General features: G+C 42.4%; 1 protein-coding gene across 1 annotated transcript in view; it reads right to left on the bottom strand.

Moving 5' to 3' along the window:
- Positions 1-1,275: 1,275 nt before the first annotated feature.
- The window catches only part of cfap58 (cilia and flagella associated protein 58), a 143,915-nt gene continuing 126,688 nt past the window's right edge, over positions 1,276-18,502 (bottom strand). Inside the window, exon 18 of the mRNA XM_078412814.1 lies at positions 1,276-1,694. Coding sequence (XP_078268940.1) covers positions 1,574-1,694 — 121 coding nt within the window. The 3' untranslated portion in view covers positions 1,276-1,573. The remainder of the gene's footprint in view (positions 1,695-18,502) is intronic.

Below are 18,502 nucleotides of genomic sequence, written 5' to 3'. Positions count from 1 at the left end.
TGAAAGCGGAGGTTGACAGGTCCTTGATTAGTAAGGGTGTCAAAGGTTAAGGGAAGAAGGCAGGCGAAGGTGGTTGAGGGGGAAAGATAGATCAGCCATGACTAAATGGCGGAGTAGACTCGATGGGCTGAATGGCCGAATTCTGCTCATATGACTTACGAATTTATGAACTTATCTCCTGAAAATAATCAAAGAATAAAGGCCTTGTATGTCCAGAATTTTAGTGCCAAAATCATACCTCAATGTTGACCGTAGTCAGGAAGGTCAGAGTTTACTTGTACCTTGTCCTCGTAAAGGAATTCACTGATCAACAAGATAGGTCTGCAGCTTTAAGACACATTGTGTGACGCTTTGGGAAGATTTATTTATTTTATATGAGATTTCAGCTTGATTTCGCTTGCAACAATGTTACTGATTTATTCAGGCACAAGCCGACTTCATGCAACCCATTTAAACGTAATTTCCATCTCTCCTGAACAGAGATAAATTCAGCTCCACATAATGATTTCTTATCGGGAGATAGTTGAAGGCTGGAGGAGGGTTTTCATGCCTGCTGAAGATTTAACATTTTATCAAAAGAGCTGCAGATGCAATAACGGCAGATGATTACAGGCTAACATCTCCGGCATCAAAGATATTTCTTGCAATAAACAAAATGCTGGAGGAAGAAAGACACAAAATGCTGGAGTAACTCAGCTGGTCAGGCCATTAAGCTGCAAAGAGCGCAGGGAAGATTAATAAGGATGTTGCCGGGACATGGCCTGAGGTATAGTTGGGCAGGCTATGAGTTTATTCCTTGGAGTGCAGGAGGCTGAGAGGTGTTTGTATACAGTATATGTGTATAAAGTCATGCGGGAACAAACATGGTAAATACACATTGTCTTTTTCTCGGGGTAGTAACCGCATGAGTATTCCCCAGGTACTCCGGTTGCCTCCCACATTCCAAACCCACAAGTTTGTGGGTTAATTGGCTTTGGTAAAATTGTAAATTGTCCCTAGTGTTTAGGATAGTGCTAGTGTATGGAGTGATCGCTAATCTCAGTGGCTGAAGGGTCTGTTTCCACGCTGCATCTATAAACTAAATGAAGCTAAACTAAACTGATCACCATAGCCACCTGCAATGACACCTTAGTTTTCATCTTTTTTATAAAATATCAACAATTCTCTTTCGCCCACATTTGTGCATGACTGTCATTTGGTTGTTCAGCGAGACCATTAACAGAGCATTTTGATTACAAATCAGAGTCTTTATTTCACTTCATATCCGTGTATACGTGACATGAAAATGCATTGAAGGTATGCAATGTATTGGATACACAGGTATTTTCATATTCAATTTAACAAAATCAAGAAACACGAATCAATGTCTCATAAAACTGATTTCAATACAGTTCATTATTTTTGCAGAACTGGGGCATTTGAAATGCCAGAATAAAATTAAGTTACATGAAAATCATATTGGTGCATACTGTCATTTTTAGCCTGTGTGGAACACCTTTTAAAATAATAAGCAGAGAGAAAAACTTGATGTGAAGGAATCAACAGCAGATGGAAAATTGAGTAAATTGGATGTTTAAGCTAGGATCTTTGGTTGGTATTTAAGATTGAAACCTCCTCCTGTGAAATGAGGATAGTTGGTTCTCTGAGGCTGGATTAAAGGCTGTCCTTCCTGCTCCAAGGCTTTTTCTTTCTCACTAGAGGGAAGAGCAAAAGAAATCCAGTTTAGTTTAGAAACATCAAAACGTTTTACAGGTCCAGAATTTGTTTTTTGTGTGTTCTAAATGACCTTTTCAAACCTCGTGGCAGGCCGATCTGCTCCGTACAGGCCCAAGCCTCCAGGCAATTTCCCTTCTTCATCAGGTTCCCCCAGCTGACACTGCCAGCAGAAGTGCACACGTACACGCACACGCACCACACATGCATATGCGGGCACACAGGTGATTAAATTCAAATACCCGAGAGTTCTTGATTCCAGCACCGGGGAGCAAAATGGAAATTATTCAATGCTTCACCTGATTGAGAAGATAATCCCCACAAACCAGTGTCTCGAAATGCGTAGACCTTTCTTGGAATGTGACAAGGACTTGCTGTTGTGTGGAGTAAGGATACCTTCCAGAGGTGAGTGTGACAACTATATAGAGGGAGAACGGAGTAATAGGATATGGTGGATCCAAGGAAGTGTAAGCATATCGTTCAAGGAGTAGGGAATGGTGGTCTGGCTGGATGCAGTAAGGTGGAAGCAGTCTTGCATTTCAACACAAACCCAGACATATCATTCTTAACAGCTCCTTTCTGTGAGGTAAATTATATGTGTTTCTATACTGCTCTGCTGCAATGATGAGATCTTTACTCTGCACTCTGCATTGTACCAGAGTTTGGCTTGGTTGTATTTATGTACCGTGTTATCTGATAGAATTGGATAACATGCAAAACAAAGCTTTTCACTGTACCTCAGTACACATGACAATAATAAACCTATTATATATATTATATAAAAGATATGTCACATTAAGGTTGTTTGTGCTGTAGTCATTTTAGATCAGAATCATCATTCCCATTGATTCTGCTATCTCCACGTCCACCTCTTCCATGCCGGTTCTTGATTCCTTATGTCCCATTACCTTGCACGAGCATTCTCACGCAAGGTACAATTCCAGCCTTGCCTCTTTCTCTACCTGTGTTGTTGCTTAAAACCTGTTAGACACCTCCAATTTTCTACCCAATTCTGCCAAAAGGTGAAGGAATCAAAATGCTACTTATTCATTTGGCCATAAATTCTGCCTTGTCTATTTTCAAGCATTTTCTGTTTATATTTAAGCACTCGGATTCCCAGCTGGATTACCTGTTACTCAATTTTTGTGGCAGATGTGTGCAGCGAGCAAGGCCAACTGTGCAAACCATTGGAAAGCACCATATAATTTTGAAGATCACCAAGTCGTGTATATCCTCAAGTTAAAAAATACGGAGATTATGAGATGATATCCCTCAGCTAGAAAGCCGCCAGCTACCAGGAATGAGAAAGTTGCTTGATTTTACATGATGAAAAGTGTGAATTCACTAACAGTCATGTTTTATTCCTTCAAACAAATTAAACAAGTCAATTCTTATCGATTTTTTTGGTAAATTGCATTATATCCTAAGCTGGTGCAAGATATTGATCACTTGACTGGTACACAGTATTAGATTTCATCTTCAAATAGAAATTTAGACTTATTCATCACACTGTATACATTGCAGTGCATTTCAGCACTTCTGCAGCACTTCAATAAATCTGGTGTGTTTAGAATATTCAGGATATTTAATAGTTTTAACCCTTTGAAGGTGGACATAGCATTTCTGCAGCATGTGCAAACTAAAACAGTAGGTAATGCCTAGAATTTAAAAACACACTGTGATCGATGCCCGACACAAGGAATGGCAAATGCCGATTTTCCAAATTAAAAAGACACAAAGTGCTGGAGTAACTCAGCGGATCAGGCAGCATCTCTGGGGAACATGGATAGGTGACGTTTCGGGTTGGGACCCTTCATATTGGGACTGAAGAAATGTCCTGACCAGAAACGTCAGCTGTCCATGTACTACAGAGATGCTGCCTGACCGGCTGATTTACTCCTCCACTTTGTGTCCTTTTTTGAGGGTCTAAGTCGGCCAGCTCGTGTTGGTCACATTTTGGACTCTTCCTCATTCGACCTTTGATTGGAATTTGTATACGTTATTGCATGGAACTTATAAAGGTTACATCTCCTTATCCAGTATACACATTTATTTGTTGTGTAACATTTAGATCATCTAAATTTACTTGAGTGGTATATGGCAGAAGTCTTTATGCATCCCAAGGGAAAGTGTCCTTGAGTTAAAAATGGCAGCAAATAAATCCCAAAAATTGCCCGATGTTGTGAATCTGAAATTAAACCTGAAAATGCTGGAAATACATACATAGCAGGTCAGGCAGCATCTGTGGAGAAAGAATCAGAAATCAAATTTCAGGTGAAAGACTTTTTTAATCAGATCTGCTGAGTCAGTAAAAAGGCTCCCGACACGAAATGTCACCTGTCACTTTCTCCCCACAGACGCTGCCTGACCCGCTGAGTTCCTCCAGCACTTTGTGTTTACTCAAGATTCCAACATCAGCAGTTCCTTGTGTCCTCTCCAACAGTTTGGTTTTTTTTGCTGATCCGCTAAGTATTTCCAGCATTCTCTTTTTTTTTTCTAATTTCAAATTTAACATTAATAAGACATTTACATGCACGTAAACGCATTGCTCTTCATTACAGAGTAATCTTACTAGTTACTGATCTGTGTTTGATGCTTTGGCCCAGCATGTATGGCTGAAAATTAAATGAATACAGCTGATTAGTTTTTAAACTATGTTCATATGGGGAACCAAGTGTATTTATTAAGTAATTGCTTTGCCGTTATGGCTTTGCTGGTGAACTCAGTGGAACCTTTATGAGATTTCTGCAGCGATCATACTTTATTGCATAAAAATTATGCAAGGGAAATGATCCAATACATTGACTCAGATGCCTGAAAAGTGTAAAATTGCTTTGCACAGCTCCTCTATGTTTAATAACTTTTCCTGTGCTATTAGCATACAAATGCCTTGGTGTTGCATGCATTACTTTAATTCAGATGTAAGATGTTGCTGTGTGAGCTCTGAGGTAGCACAATATTGTGCCAGTCATTCCAGACATTTAACAAGATGATCACTGCTTAAGTTTGATCTAAGAAGTAGATTTAGAGGGATATGGGCCAAACACAGGCAGGTGGGACTGGTGTAGGTGGGGCGTGTTGGTTGGCATAGGCAAGTTGGGCCAAAGGGCCTGCTTCCACATGGTATGACTCGATAACTCTTAGGTAATGTGGTCACCCAACTCTTGCAAAATGGCACCAGGCAGTGGAAAGAGTTGCTTCTTTTTTTCTGAGGTAGTCCCTCAACATTGAGGATGACTCGCTTCCATCCCAGTTGTGAGGTGGCTGATGAGGTCAATGTGGGAACTGTAGTCTGGTCACAGATGGAGGAGGACTGTGGACAACAGCGAGGGTGCGTGGGTAGTCTGAGACTTGGTGCACTCCTTTCATTGCATACACGGGGTTTTTGTGAACAACCAATGCATCACCTCGAGGATCTCAATTGTGTCCCAAATGCTTCTTTTCCACTATGAACAGTTCGTGGGGCATTTTGGAAAGTTAAATGATGCTCGGTGAAAAGTGGGTATGGTGTGCTGACACGCCTTTAATGTTTCAGCACTGACTTTATCGAGTGTGCATAAAGGCCTTCGAAATTCAAGAGAAACCTGGCGTAAAACTCATGATCTTTGCGCAGCAGCGATCCCTGCTCTCTTTTGCCTTGTGGAAGAGCGGGGAATCACTGTCAGCTATCTCTGTGTTTCACTGCACATTCGCTCCCATACGATTCTCATCAATATTATGATAAACACTGACCACTCCACTGTTACTTCTCTCTGCAAATATTAAGCTGAAGCCAGCTCAATCATGCAAACCGATCACTGATAATGCCACTGTGGACATAAATGGCCCTTGTAATTATAATCTTGAACATTAGCAGATATAGATTTAATAGTTTCACATGAATTATTTCACCCGCTGCAGCCTCTCCACCATTTAACCTATGCAAGTAGATAGAAGCATCTCAGATTAATAGAGGAAGGAATTGGATGCAAGTTCATTTGCACATATTTCATCCTGCAATTTCAAACATTTGCATTCATGTTTTTTATTTTCCAACTTTGGACCGTTGGCAAAGAGCTTGGTGTGAAATACATGAAGGTCAACGATGCACTGCCCACGGTATTATCTGAGCTGTGATGCTCTGCAAGGCCAGAAGAACATGATGTGAAACGCATACTGCCAGCGCCAGCCCGTCCTTTTCACATATGTATGGGATGCACTACAAAGATGCATTCCCTGCCTTTCATTTACCAAGCTCTCCAGTCGTTGTGCCGACACTTGAATGAGAAGGAGCCAAGCACAAGTGAGGACATCTGACTGATAAGCTCTATTCCTTTATTACATGAAAGGCATCTATGTTCTTGAAATAGATGACATCTCTGAATATTCCGGCACAAAACTGATCAAAGAATGTATACTTTGATGTCTTCAGAATTAACTCCAGCGGCTGCAACACTGCTTTCTCAGAAATAGTTGCAAAACAATTAAAACAGAGGGTGTTTCAAATAATAAGATTATACCATTCATATCTCCGTTATTCCATTGCTAATAAACTCCTGAAGGACCGGGCATTCTCACGCATGTTGTGCTTCTTTAATCTAATGGAGCGTCAGACCATTTAGTTTGGGGAAATGCATATTCATTCAGGCTACAGTTTGAACTACACTCTGATCTGCTAGTTTGTGTCCTGATCAAGGCCTTCTGAACTGTCAAGACTAAAAATTCTCCCTCTTCAACCACCAGCGAATGGCATTTGCCTTCTTTATTTTTGCATCTTTGGTCCATTTTATGATATTTTACAAATATTTTCCCAACAGTTTGGGCTTCACAAGATATCAATGTGCTACTCCAAACCTTGCAATACCTTTAATTAAGCCTCATACAGAGCATATTTTTAATTAATTGTGTTTATAATGACAAGGTTTGAAATGGAAATCACTACTTTTGATGCTGATAGAGTTCATTTCAAATACTAGGTCGAAGGTATCACAAAAAGCTGGAGTAACTCAGCGGGTCAGGCAGCATCTCAGGATATAATTCAATCATAACTGATCTCTACCTCCTAATCCCATTTTTCTGCCTTCTCCCCATAACCCTTGACACCCGTTCCAATCAAGAATTTCTCTATCTCTGCCTTAATAATATCCACTGACTTGGCCTCCACAGCTCTCCTCACCTCCTTTCTAAAAGAGCGCCCTTTAATTCTGAGGTCATGACCTCTGGTCGTAGACTCTCCCACCAGTGGAAACATCCTTTCCACATCCACTCTATCTATGCCTTTCATTATTCTGTAAGTTTTAAAGACGTTCCCTTCTAAACCTTCTAAACTCCAGAGAATAGAGGCCCAGTGCTGTCAAGTGCTCATCATATGCTAACCCACTCACTCCTGGAATCATTCATGTAAACCTCCTCTGGACCCTCTCCCCAGAGCCAGCATATCCTTCCTCACAAATGGGGCGCAAATTTGCTCACAGTAAACCAGTAACCACTGATACCCTTACTAATCAAGAACCCATCAATCTCTGTTTTAAAAATACTCCAAACTACTATGTTTAATTATTCCTAAACTAGTGAAAATGCATTGGGATAGAGTTTTAATGTTGAGATTTTCCAAATGACCAACAGTCAACAATGTTGGCATTAAACTGGCAGACGTGGAAAACAACAAAAATATGGTATAACATTAACAATGGTATCAATATAAAATTCTCCAAATTTTGGTAACTACATAACCCGCCACCTCTCTCCTCATCCCCCATTATCTCCTCTCCCATTCCTCTCCCCCCCCCCCCACCCCCCTTGCCTCAACTGGACGCACCTATGTCTCCACTTTCACCCACATTTCTTCCTCTACCTTCACAATTTGCAATTCCTCAATCATTCTGTCTGATGTCTTCTGTCTTTTCATCTCGGTCCTTTGTATAACCCGCTTCACCTCTGTTAGACTATTACCTACCACGTCCTGCCCCTCCTCTCTTGCAGCTTTCTCTTCCCCCTCTCTGCCCCCCTTACAATCAGTCTGAAGAAGGGTCCCGACCTGAAACACCCCACCTATCCATGTTCTTCTGAGATGCTGCCTGAGCCACTGAGCTGCTCTTGGACTCTGCAACTTCTTCAATAATGTGGCTTCCATAACTTGCTAGCATTGGAGTAACAGTGATGATATTGATGCTTTAGCATTGTTGATACAGTGGTGTTTTGATACACCAGGCCCAGTGAATTCCAGAAAGTGGCAATAATGTTGAATCTACACAACAAAATTACTAGCTATTGATTGTGTGTTCCTATGGGCAACCTGAGCTGATTTATTTCTAAAGGAAGTAGGAAATTGATACTTGGGTGCCCTTGTATGCGAATTGTATCACGGAGAGCAAGTTGTTAGAATGAAAATGGGAGGTTATAGCCTTTAATGAAAGGAAGTTGAAGTATAAAAGGAAGTCTTCACGCTGAAGACAGACACAAAAAGCTGAAGTAATTCAGCAGGTCAGGCAGCATCTCTGGAGAAAAGGAATAGGTGACGTTTCGGGTCCAGACCCTTCTTCAGAGTCAAGGGAGAGGGAATAGAGAGATATGGAATGTACATAGAACAAATGAATGAAAGAAATGCGAAAAGCAATGAAGATTAAGGAAAGGTTACTGCTGTAAAGGGCCACAGAGATATTTGTTTTATATGTTTACAGGTTCACTCGATTAAGATGGTTCCCCCAGGAACAAAGACTGAGCAAAATGGCCTTATATTTCCTGGAGTTTAGAAAAATTAGAGGTGATCTCATTGAAGAATATATTTGCTAGTAAATGTTGAGCAGTTGTTTCCTCTGTCTTAGTCTTGCGTACAATGGTTCATAGACTTAAGACAATGAGTCAGCCATTTAGAACTGAGATAAGGAAAGGTTTGTTCACTCAGAACTTTGTGATCATTTGCCCGGGGCAATGGCGTTGTTGAGATTCTTTGGAAACTAAGTGAATCAAAAGGGATAGTGGAAATAAAGGACAAAATTATCCCTGTTCAATGGTGGAGCAGACACGAGGGGCCACGTGCCTTTTCTACGTCTATTTCCAACGATATTGAAAGACGACCCTACAACAAAGAGAAGCACAGATTCATTGGATCCAGGTCTGAGATATTAATGCTAAAATGTTCCATGGCTAAAATGCAGCGGAATTTACCAGTTCAATGAAGCCGAAATGAGCGAAGGATTTTAGCAGAATAAATTATAAATAATTTCCTCCCAGGTACTAGGGAGTTTCAAACTCAATTTTTTTTAAAGAACAGTGAAGGTAGGAGTTAAAAGAAATCTGAAACTTTGTTGGGTTTTTAAAAGCAAAATTGACTGTGTTCAGAAATAGAAGATAATGGGATTATTGTAGATCATTCAATTTGGAGAGCTCAGAGAGTGCAATAGACCAAGGGACCTTCTTTGGTGCTGTAATATATCAATGATCAGTGAAAAATAACAGCAGTCTCAGAAATATGTTACTGCCTCATCATATTCCACCTGCTTACCCTCCCCCGTCTTCTCATTCGGTGACACACTTGCTAAAATTGTACCCACTGGATTTCCCACTTTCCTGCTCCCATCCCAGACTTGACTCACTCTGACTGCCCACCAGCTTTCCACTGAGCCTCTCTTATCATTGTCCAAAAGACCCACTGAGTTATTTGTTACCCCCTCTCTGTGGGCAGTAGGCTCATTATAGTTCTCCAGAGATGCTGCTTGACCTGCTGAGTTACTACAGCATTTTGTGTCTTTGTTTGTAAGGCAGCATCTACAGTTCCTTGTTTCTCCATTATATTTTCCACCTGCCTCTTTCGTGCTGAATGCCTGCTGGGAAAAGCCTGGTTGACTTCTTTCACATTCAATTTGAGCTCTACAAACATCTCAACCCTTGCTTTCTCTCGCACAAGTTTGCAGTATTTCTTAAATCTCTCCCTCCCTGACATCTTGATGACCATCCCTCAACATGGTAATTTAACATTGTCTTCTTGCGCTAGTTGTATCTTGATTGACGTAGCAATCTCTCCAACTTTAGATAGTTCCTCTGTCCCTCTCTTCCCCGCCCCCTTCCCAGTTCTCCCTCTGTCTTCCTGTCTCCACCTATATCCTTTCTTTGTCCCGCCCCCTGACATCAGTCTGAAGAAGGGTCTCGACCCGAAATGTCACCCATTCCTTCTCTCCTGAGATGCTGCCTGACCTGACCAGCATTTTGTGATACCAGCAATCTCTGATCATTTTCCTATTTTATTCTCTATTGATAGTTCTCCTCCCTTTCCAAACCTGGCATGTTTCAGAATCTCTCCCCCCCCCCCCCCACCGTAAAAGCTATCTCAAATTTATTTCCACTGTACTTTCAAATTGCCATGCAGCTTGTCTCTGGCCCACTATTTATCCTTATGTTTCTGCAGCTACAGTTCTGCTAAGTAATTTCCACTTTGACCTTTATCCCACCAAAGATAATATCGTCCCTCACACGTGCCAAAATCCATTCCACTGTTTCAAAATGGTGGACCAGCCATGTGAGGGATTCGTCGGCAAACCTGAATGAATATGCTGGCGTCGTCACCAACTTCATAAAGAAATGCATGAACAAGTGTGTATAAAAACATAAATCCATTCCACTGTTTCAAAATGGTGAACCAGTCATGTGAGGGATTCGTCGGCAAACCTGAATGAATATGCTGGCGTCGTCACCAACTTCATAAAGAAATGCATGAACAAGTGTGTATAAAAACATTCCAATTCTTCCCTAACCAGAGTCCCTGGATGATCCAGGAGATGTGTAATCTTTGAGATCTGTGGCATTTAGCACTGGTGATCCAGAGTAATTCAAGAAGTCCATGTACAGCTTCCTGAAGGTCATCATGTGTACAAAGAGGCAATTCTGGACCAAACTGGAGTAACAGATGGATGCACAACAGCTGTGGAAGAGTTTGCACGCTATATATTTCTACAAGGCAAAATTGGGTGGTATAAGTGGCAACAACGCATCAGTTCTTGAGCTCAATGTCTTTTATGCGTTTTTTGAAATGGAGAACAATGACAAGCCCCTCTACATTGATGACCCTGTGATCTCAGTCTCTGAGGCTGAAGTTAGAGCATTCGTCAGGAACATGAAGCCACACAAAGTGTTCGGCCCAGATGGAACACTTCGCTGAGTACTAAAATCTCTACAGACCAACTGCCTGTGGTATTCAAGGATATCTTCAACCACTTGCTTCTGTGGGTCTGAGGTTCCCACCTGCTTCTAAAAGGGCATCTATAGTAGCAGTGCCTAAGAAGAGCATGGTGACCCTCAATGCCAACGGTCTGGTAGCACCTACATCCACTCCAATGAATTGCTTTGAAAGTTTGGTTTTGATTCAAATCAACTCCTGCCTCAGAAATTACATGGATCCACTAAATAGGAACCTAAGGGACAAGGGTGGTCGGTATAAGGAATGAGCTGCCAGAGGAGGTAGTACTATAAGACACAGCATTTAAAAGACACTTGGACAGATACATGAATTGGAAAGGTTTAGAGATATGTGGGCCAAATGCAGGCAAATGGGACTCATGTAGATGTCAGCATGGACGTTTGGCAGAAAGGGCTGCTTTTGTGCTGTATGACTTGATGACTCTAATTTGCAGGGCAACAGCAGATACTATGAAACTGGATCTCCACTCTACTCGAGATCACCTGGATAACAGAAACACATGCGTCAGGCTGCTGTTCAACTACACCTCAGCATTCAGCACAATCTGTCCGACTGACCACAACATGGACACAGAATAGAGTGACAGTACTCGGGTCATGGATACAGTCATCTGGAGTGAGGGGAACAGATTTACAGAGGTAGCACCACCCCTCTGCAGTGCCTCTCCAATCCAAGTAATCTGTTGGAGAACAGATGGCTGTGGTGCTGTGATGTATTGCTAATCCCTTCGCACATTGGTAGCTGCAGCCATGATGCCAACAAGTTGGGTTTGCATGGCAGCAGGTTGTGTTTGTACAGCAGCAGGCTGTTCCTGCAATACAGCAGTCTGTTCTTTCAATGAAGCACCAGGCCGGGAAGTTTCTGATTGTTCTCTAGTCAGGCGGTGGTTAATCTGTGGAATTCATTGCCACAGACGGCTGTGGAGGGCAAGTCATTGGGCATTTTTAAGACGCAGTTTGTGCATTGGCTCTGGAGGCCAAGCCAATTATATTTTTAAGGCAGAGATTGATATATTCTTGATTAGTATGGGTGTCAGGGATTATAGGAAGAAGACTGAAGAAAGGGGGAGAGGCAATGATCAATCAGCCATGATTGAATGGTGGAGTAGACTTAATGGGCCAAATGGCCTAATTTTGTTCATTTAACTTATGAATTTACGATGGAAACTGAATTATCAGATATCAAACGTGACAATATAGTAGGCCCCACTATTGTGTCAGTGGAAATTCCCATTACTTCAGTTGGTTCCAAGCTTTGAAGTAAAGTGAGCTGTACTCCTACATGCTGTTGAACGTTCTACATGGATTCTTTGACAACATGCCAATGTGCATTTCTTTGTGCATATCTCTAAGGCCATCTTTTGTAGGTTCCTGCATTGAGAATCTCAGCTGAGGGTTCTTTAGACTCAGAGAGTCATAGAGCAAGTTAAAAGGCCCTTCGGTCCAACTCATCCATGCTGACCAAGATGCCCCATCTTAGCTAGTTCCACCAGCCCCATTTGACCCAAATCCCTCCAAACCTTTCCTATCCATGTACCTGTCCAAGAGTCTTTTAAATGCTGTTATAGCATCTGCCTCAACAACCTCCTCTGGCATTTGTTCCATACATCCACCACCCTCTGAGTGAATAGTTTGTCCCTCAGGTTCATATTAAATCTTGCCCCTCTCAACTTAAACCGATGACCTCTGGTTTTTACTTAACTCACCCTGGGTAAAAGTCTCTGTGCATTCACCCTATCTATTCCCCTCCTGATTTGATATATTTCTACAACATCACCCCTCAGCCTCCTGCTCTCCAAGGAATAAAGTCCTAGCCTGCTCAACCTCTCTCTATAACTCAGGCCCTCAGGTCCTGGCAACATTCTCTTCAGAAGAACTTGTCTGATGTTTTGTTTTCCAGGAAACCTGATACCTGGCCTTGGGCCATCCTATCCCAGGACCCCAGCAGCAAGCCAATCTTGAGCAGTGATTTACTACAAGCCCATCGTAACTCTAATCTAACCTAACCACAAATTTATTCACAAGATCAGCATCCAAATTGGTGGATGGATGCATTAATATAAGTGATGTGTTCACATAAGGAAAGGTGTGTTTACATGTCACATTAAATTCTCACTTTTCTATCATTGCCCAATCAAGTTGCACTTTGTGGCTAAAGATAGACACAAAGTACTGGTGTAACTCGGCGTGTCAGGCAGCATCTCTACAGGAAAAGCATAAGTGATGTTTCAGATCAGAAGCCTTCTTCAGACCTATCCATTTTCTCCAGAGATGTTACCTGACCCACAGAGTTACTCCAGCACTTTGTGTCTATCTTTGGCATAAACTAGTATCCGCAGTTCTTTGTTTCTGAACTTTGTGGCTATCTGGAAGAAGAAAGACACAAGGATAAGATTGTGTTGAGGTAAGGTGTGTGGACTTGCATTATAAGTTCATAAGTCATAGGAGCAGAATGAGGCCATTCAGCCCATCAAGTCTACTCAGCCATTCAATCATGGCTGATCAATATTTTTCTGTCTTCTCTCCATACCCCCTGACATCCATACTAATCAAACAATCTACAGTCTGTAAATCAGAAATGGGGTGGAAGTAGAATGGATAGATGTAGAATATGCAGGTAGATACCAGCATGTTCTATGCTTCAGCCCAGTACTGGGCATGGACCTAGTAATAGCCAAAGATCTATTGGAGGCGGTGCCTCAAAAAGGCAGTCAACATCATCAAGGGCCCACACCACCCTGGCATCTCATTTCACTCCTGCTATCAGGAGCTAGGGACAGGAGTCTGAAAGCTGTAAGGTCCAGGATTAGGAACAGTTTTTTCCCAACAGCCATTGGGAAGTTGCAAGATAGTTGAACACTTTGAACTCCAAAACTCCAGGCCGCGGCGTGCTGGGAGCTTCAGCAGGCAATGAGAATCCTCCACGCAATAATACTTTTGATGTACAATCACTTCCATGGAACGAGGTGATGCCGCTGCATGTGGAACCTGACGCTGCCTACGATGACGCTCTTCAAGAGCACAAGAGATATTTTAGTGAGTGGTGCACATACGTCTGGGTGGTGTGCCTGCCATGGCTGAATAACTGGCAACATTAGTAAGCTGAGGGATATGGGCATGAGGTTTGCACCAGAGGTGAGTATGTAGTGAATTATAAAATTGCTAGGTGCATGACCAGATTGAAAGAGATTATTGGGAGCTGAGTGGTGGAGGTGTGGTGCCTTCAGTAAAGTGTGAGGCTCGTGGTGGCAATGGAGGGATGTAACATTTCATGTCCTTGGAGCATGACTCATCAACTCCTGACAAGAGGGTCTCACAAAAATCTATGTGCAAACAAAACATCTTCCCTCTTCTCCGCTTACTGAACCAACATCTGATGCACTGATGTTTTTGATAGATGAATGCATTTTTGAACATCACCAAGCTCAGAACGAGTTCTTGACAGCTGTTTTAGTTTTAGTTTTAGAGATAAACGTGAAAATAGGCCCTTCGGTCCACCGAATCCAGACCAACGATTACCCGTACACGAGTTTTATCAATTTACAGAAGCCAATTAACCTACAAACCTGTACATCTTTGGAATGTGGGCTTGGAATTTGTATCATTGGCAACATTGTACATTGGGCCCTGCACTCAGTTGATGACCTGAAGTCCAGGTCATCAACCTATATTAAGAGAAGCAGTGATTTTAGTAGAAACTATTTGCATAATCCACCAAGCACTGCCAGAAATGTACATAAAAAGGAATTTCACTGTGCGTTTGCATGTGACAATAAAGCACCATTGACCATTGAATTAACCTTTCATGCAGCTCTGTTTAAATTAATTTGCTATTCATGCTGTTATAAACACTATTCTTCCACAGGTTTCAATCTTGACATCGCCTATTACGTGGTACTGCATCCAATGTCTTTGTTAGACCGCTCACTTGAGCTTGCGTGCAACAAGTTCATTCATTTTTTTCTTTGAGGCTGGAATTTCTAGAACTATCTCCTAATACGTTTGCAGACCTCCCAACATTTGATTTTACAAATTCAGAATTTTGATGTCCAAAATTCAGAATTTTACATCAAAATTCATAATATGGTGCGTAATGCAACTTTTCAGCAAAAAAAAAATATGCACGCCAAATGCACATACGCGATGCACTACATTCACGTGTGACAAACGACTATTATTTCCAACAGTTTGTAGTTCTTGGACTACATGTACAATGTCAGGCCTATCATGAGTTTATGCTACTATTATAGAAAGGTTACTGAACAGAAATATCTTTTACAAAAAAAAAAATTGTTTTGTTTTGTTTTTTCTATTTTGCTTTTTCCTTACACATCCCAATTCTCTTGGTATTGAATAAAAGAACAATGGTCATAAAATGATGACTAAGTTATGAAGAAAGAGTTTCATTTAAAAAACTGCACATACCTAATTTAATTGAAGAGGCGGGGCGAGTACAGCGGTGAGGCCGGGCCAGCGGAGGGGGAGGGCGAGTACAGCGGTGAGGCCGGGCCAGCGGCGAGGCCAGGCTAGCGGTGAGGCCGGACCAGCGGCGAGGTGAGACCAGCGGCGAGGCGAGACTAGCGGCTGGGCGGGGCGAGTACAGCGGCGAGGCCGGGCCAGCGGAGGGGCGGGGCGAGTACAGCGGTGAGGCCGAGCCAGCGGAGGGGCGGGGCGAGTAGAGCGGTGAGGCCGGGCCAGTGGTGAGGCGAGACCAGCGGCGGGGCGGGGCGGGGTGGGGCGGGGCGAGTACAGCGGCGAGGCTGGGCCAGCGGAGGGGGGGCCAGCAGCGAGGCGGGGCAAGTACAGCGGTCGAGGCGAGACCAGCGGCGGGGTGAGGCGAGTGCAGCGGTGAGGCCGGGCCAGCAGAGGGGTGGGGCGAAGCGAGCGGCGAGGTGTGTGTTTTGCGGAAAAATGTGAGACGGAATCGGAATGGCAGAAATGAAATAAGAAAGCCGAAGCTTTCCGCCAAATTTGGAAGGGTTAGGATGTCTGCTTTTGAGAGAGTTTTCAATGCACTCCATTACCCAAGTGACAATCAGCGAATGTAAAATTAAAATACCAGCAACAAAAGATACATGCTTTATTGGAGAGGAAAACAATTGCTTTTCTATTTTCTGGTTTCCAAATGTCTGCAAAATAAGCTCCTCTCCCCTTCAAATTAGCTGGAGATAGACACAAAATGCTGGAGTAACTCAGGCAGCATCTCTGGAGAGAAGAAATGGGTGAAGTTTCGGGTCTACATCAAGTGAAGCTTGATCAGCTCTTGTCGGTCTTGTACAATATCAGAGACTTACTGAATGATGGAGAGGCTTTGAGGCTTTTATTATGATCTGTCCACAGATATGTTGAGACTTTTCGAAGAACAGTCACCAATATTTCTGTCGAGGTGATGTGAAATAAAATGAACTGTTTTATTTCACCAATTTTCATAGACAGAGTCATGTCTCTTGATCATTATTGCTGGCGTTGATTTGGCCTTATGCATTCCTTTCATTCATTTGTTCTCTGTACCTTTTCACATCTCTCGTTTCACTCTCCTCTGACTCTCAGTCTAAAGAAGGGTCTCAACCCGAAACATCACCTATCCCTTTTCTCCAGAGATGCTGTCTGACCCTTGAGTTACTCCAACCTTTTGGGTCTATCTTCGTGGTAAACCAGCAGTTCCTTCCTACACATCGTGCCTCCTGATTTTAAATTGATTTCAAGCCAGTTCAATATTTATCATACCCTTCACCTGGAGCCATAACCAAGGATCAAATTTAATCTAAATTAGATTAATCTAATTAGATCCAAATCTAATCTGCAAGAAATTGAAGAGAGTTGTGGACATGGCCCAGATCATCACACACGCCAACCTCCCTTCCATTGACTCCATCTATACTTCATGCTGCCTCGGCAAGGCAACCAGCGTACTCAAGACCTGTCACAGCCTGGTCACTCCCTCTTCTCCCCACTCCCATCAAGCAAGATGTACCGAAGTTTGAAAACACACACCTCCAGATTCTGGAAGTTTCTTCCCAGCTGTTATCAGGCAACTGAACGGTCCTCTCATCAGCTAGAGTGTGGTCCTGACTTCCCATCAACCTTATTTGAGACCTTTGATCTTCCTTTAATCGGACAATCATGCAAACAAAAGCTTTTCACTGTACCTCGGTACATGTGACAACAATAATAAGCCAAACTAAACTAATTGCTACACTGCGCATTGGCAATAAAAGGTAGGTGTGCTTTAGCGGCATCTCTCCTCCACATCACCCCTGCCCCCTTTCACCAATTGTTTAAAAAGTTTTAAATCTATTGCTGAAATGTAATGATATTTTGGCAGAGTAATTTTCTGCCTTATTCAAGTCATTGTTGAGTGCAGGCAGAGGCTAGTTAGTTAGCTAATTATGCAACAAAGCCCGTAAAATCCGACGAGATAATTGATACTGCTCTGAACCGGATTCATAAAAGAAGTTAACTTTGAAATTATTCATTGCTCTCCTCGCTGTAAACTGTGAGTCACCAATCCCAAGCTTAATTACTTTGCCAAAAAAAACTCCACAATCCCCTCACCCAAACACTTCTGAGCAATGACACATTTACTCAGGAAAGTTTGACATGAATCAATACAATACTGGAGAAAATAGCAACAAACGAGCTAATGTATTCGAACAGGTCATTTAAAGAAATAAGGCTGTGTTGGTGAATATTAAAATATTCAAAGTAGCATGATAATACATCTAACTTTGATGCACCCAGGTATATACTAAGCCCCGTTTCAGTCTAAGCAGCTTTCACAGAGGTCGACAAGTTGATGTGTGAATGCAACCCTTATGACAATTAGGGTGGTTTCTCCATTCTTTCAATCATATATATGTGTGTGTGTGTGTGTGTGTGTGTGTGTATATATATATATATATATGTGTGTGTGTGTGTATATATATATATATATATATATACACACACACACACACCACACACACACACACACACACACACACACATATATATATATATTTATTTGTAATTTGTTTTTTTTGTTCTTCCCTTCACCTCGCCATTCTCTAGTTATGTGCTTAGGCAGCACATTTCCGAACAGGTCTGTGTGTGTCAGCTAAACAAGAGCGTGTCAGCAAAGCAAAGTGATTATGCTGCCATTTTCCCTCCTTCTAAGAATTGCAAGTGTTTTTGAATCCCCCTGGAATGGTGGCTTTGTATCTGTAAGTGATATTTGGCTATCTTATGCTTTATAGCACAAAGGTATCCCAAATAGAGTCATAGAGTCATAGAGTCCTACAGCACAGAAAGAGGCCCTTCGGCCCATCGTGTCCGCGCCGCCCATTACCAAACACAGTCTAATTTTAATCCCATTTTCCCGCATTTGGACCGTAGCCCTGAATGTTGTAGCATTTCAAGTGCCCATCTAAATGCCTCTTAAACGTTGTGAGTGTTCCCGCCTCCACCACCACCCCAGGCTGTGAGTTCCAGACTCCAACCACCCTCTGGGTGAAAAAGTTCTTTCTCACATCCCCCCGAAACCTCCCTCCCCTTACCCTGTATCTATGTCCCCTCGTAGTTGAATCTTCCACCAGTGGAAGAAGTTCCCCGCCATCTACCTTATCTATGCCCCTCATGA

Source organism: Rhinoraja longicauda, chromosome 16 (genome assembly GCF_053455715.1).
Source record: "Rhinoraja longicauda isolate Sanriku21f chromosome 16, sRhiLon1.1, whole genome shotgun sequence".
Taxonomy (NCBI): Eukaryota; Metazoa; Chordata; class Chondrichthyes; order Rajiformes; family Arhynchobatidae; genus Rhinoraja; species Rhinoraja longicauda.
The sequence above is the reverse complement of the archived record's forward strand: the minus strand, read 5'-3'. Positions and strand labels throughout refer to the sequence as shown.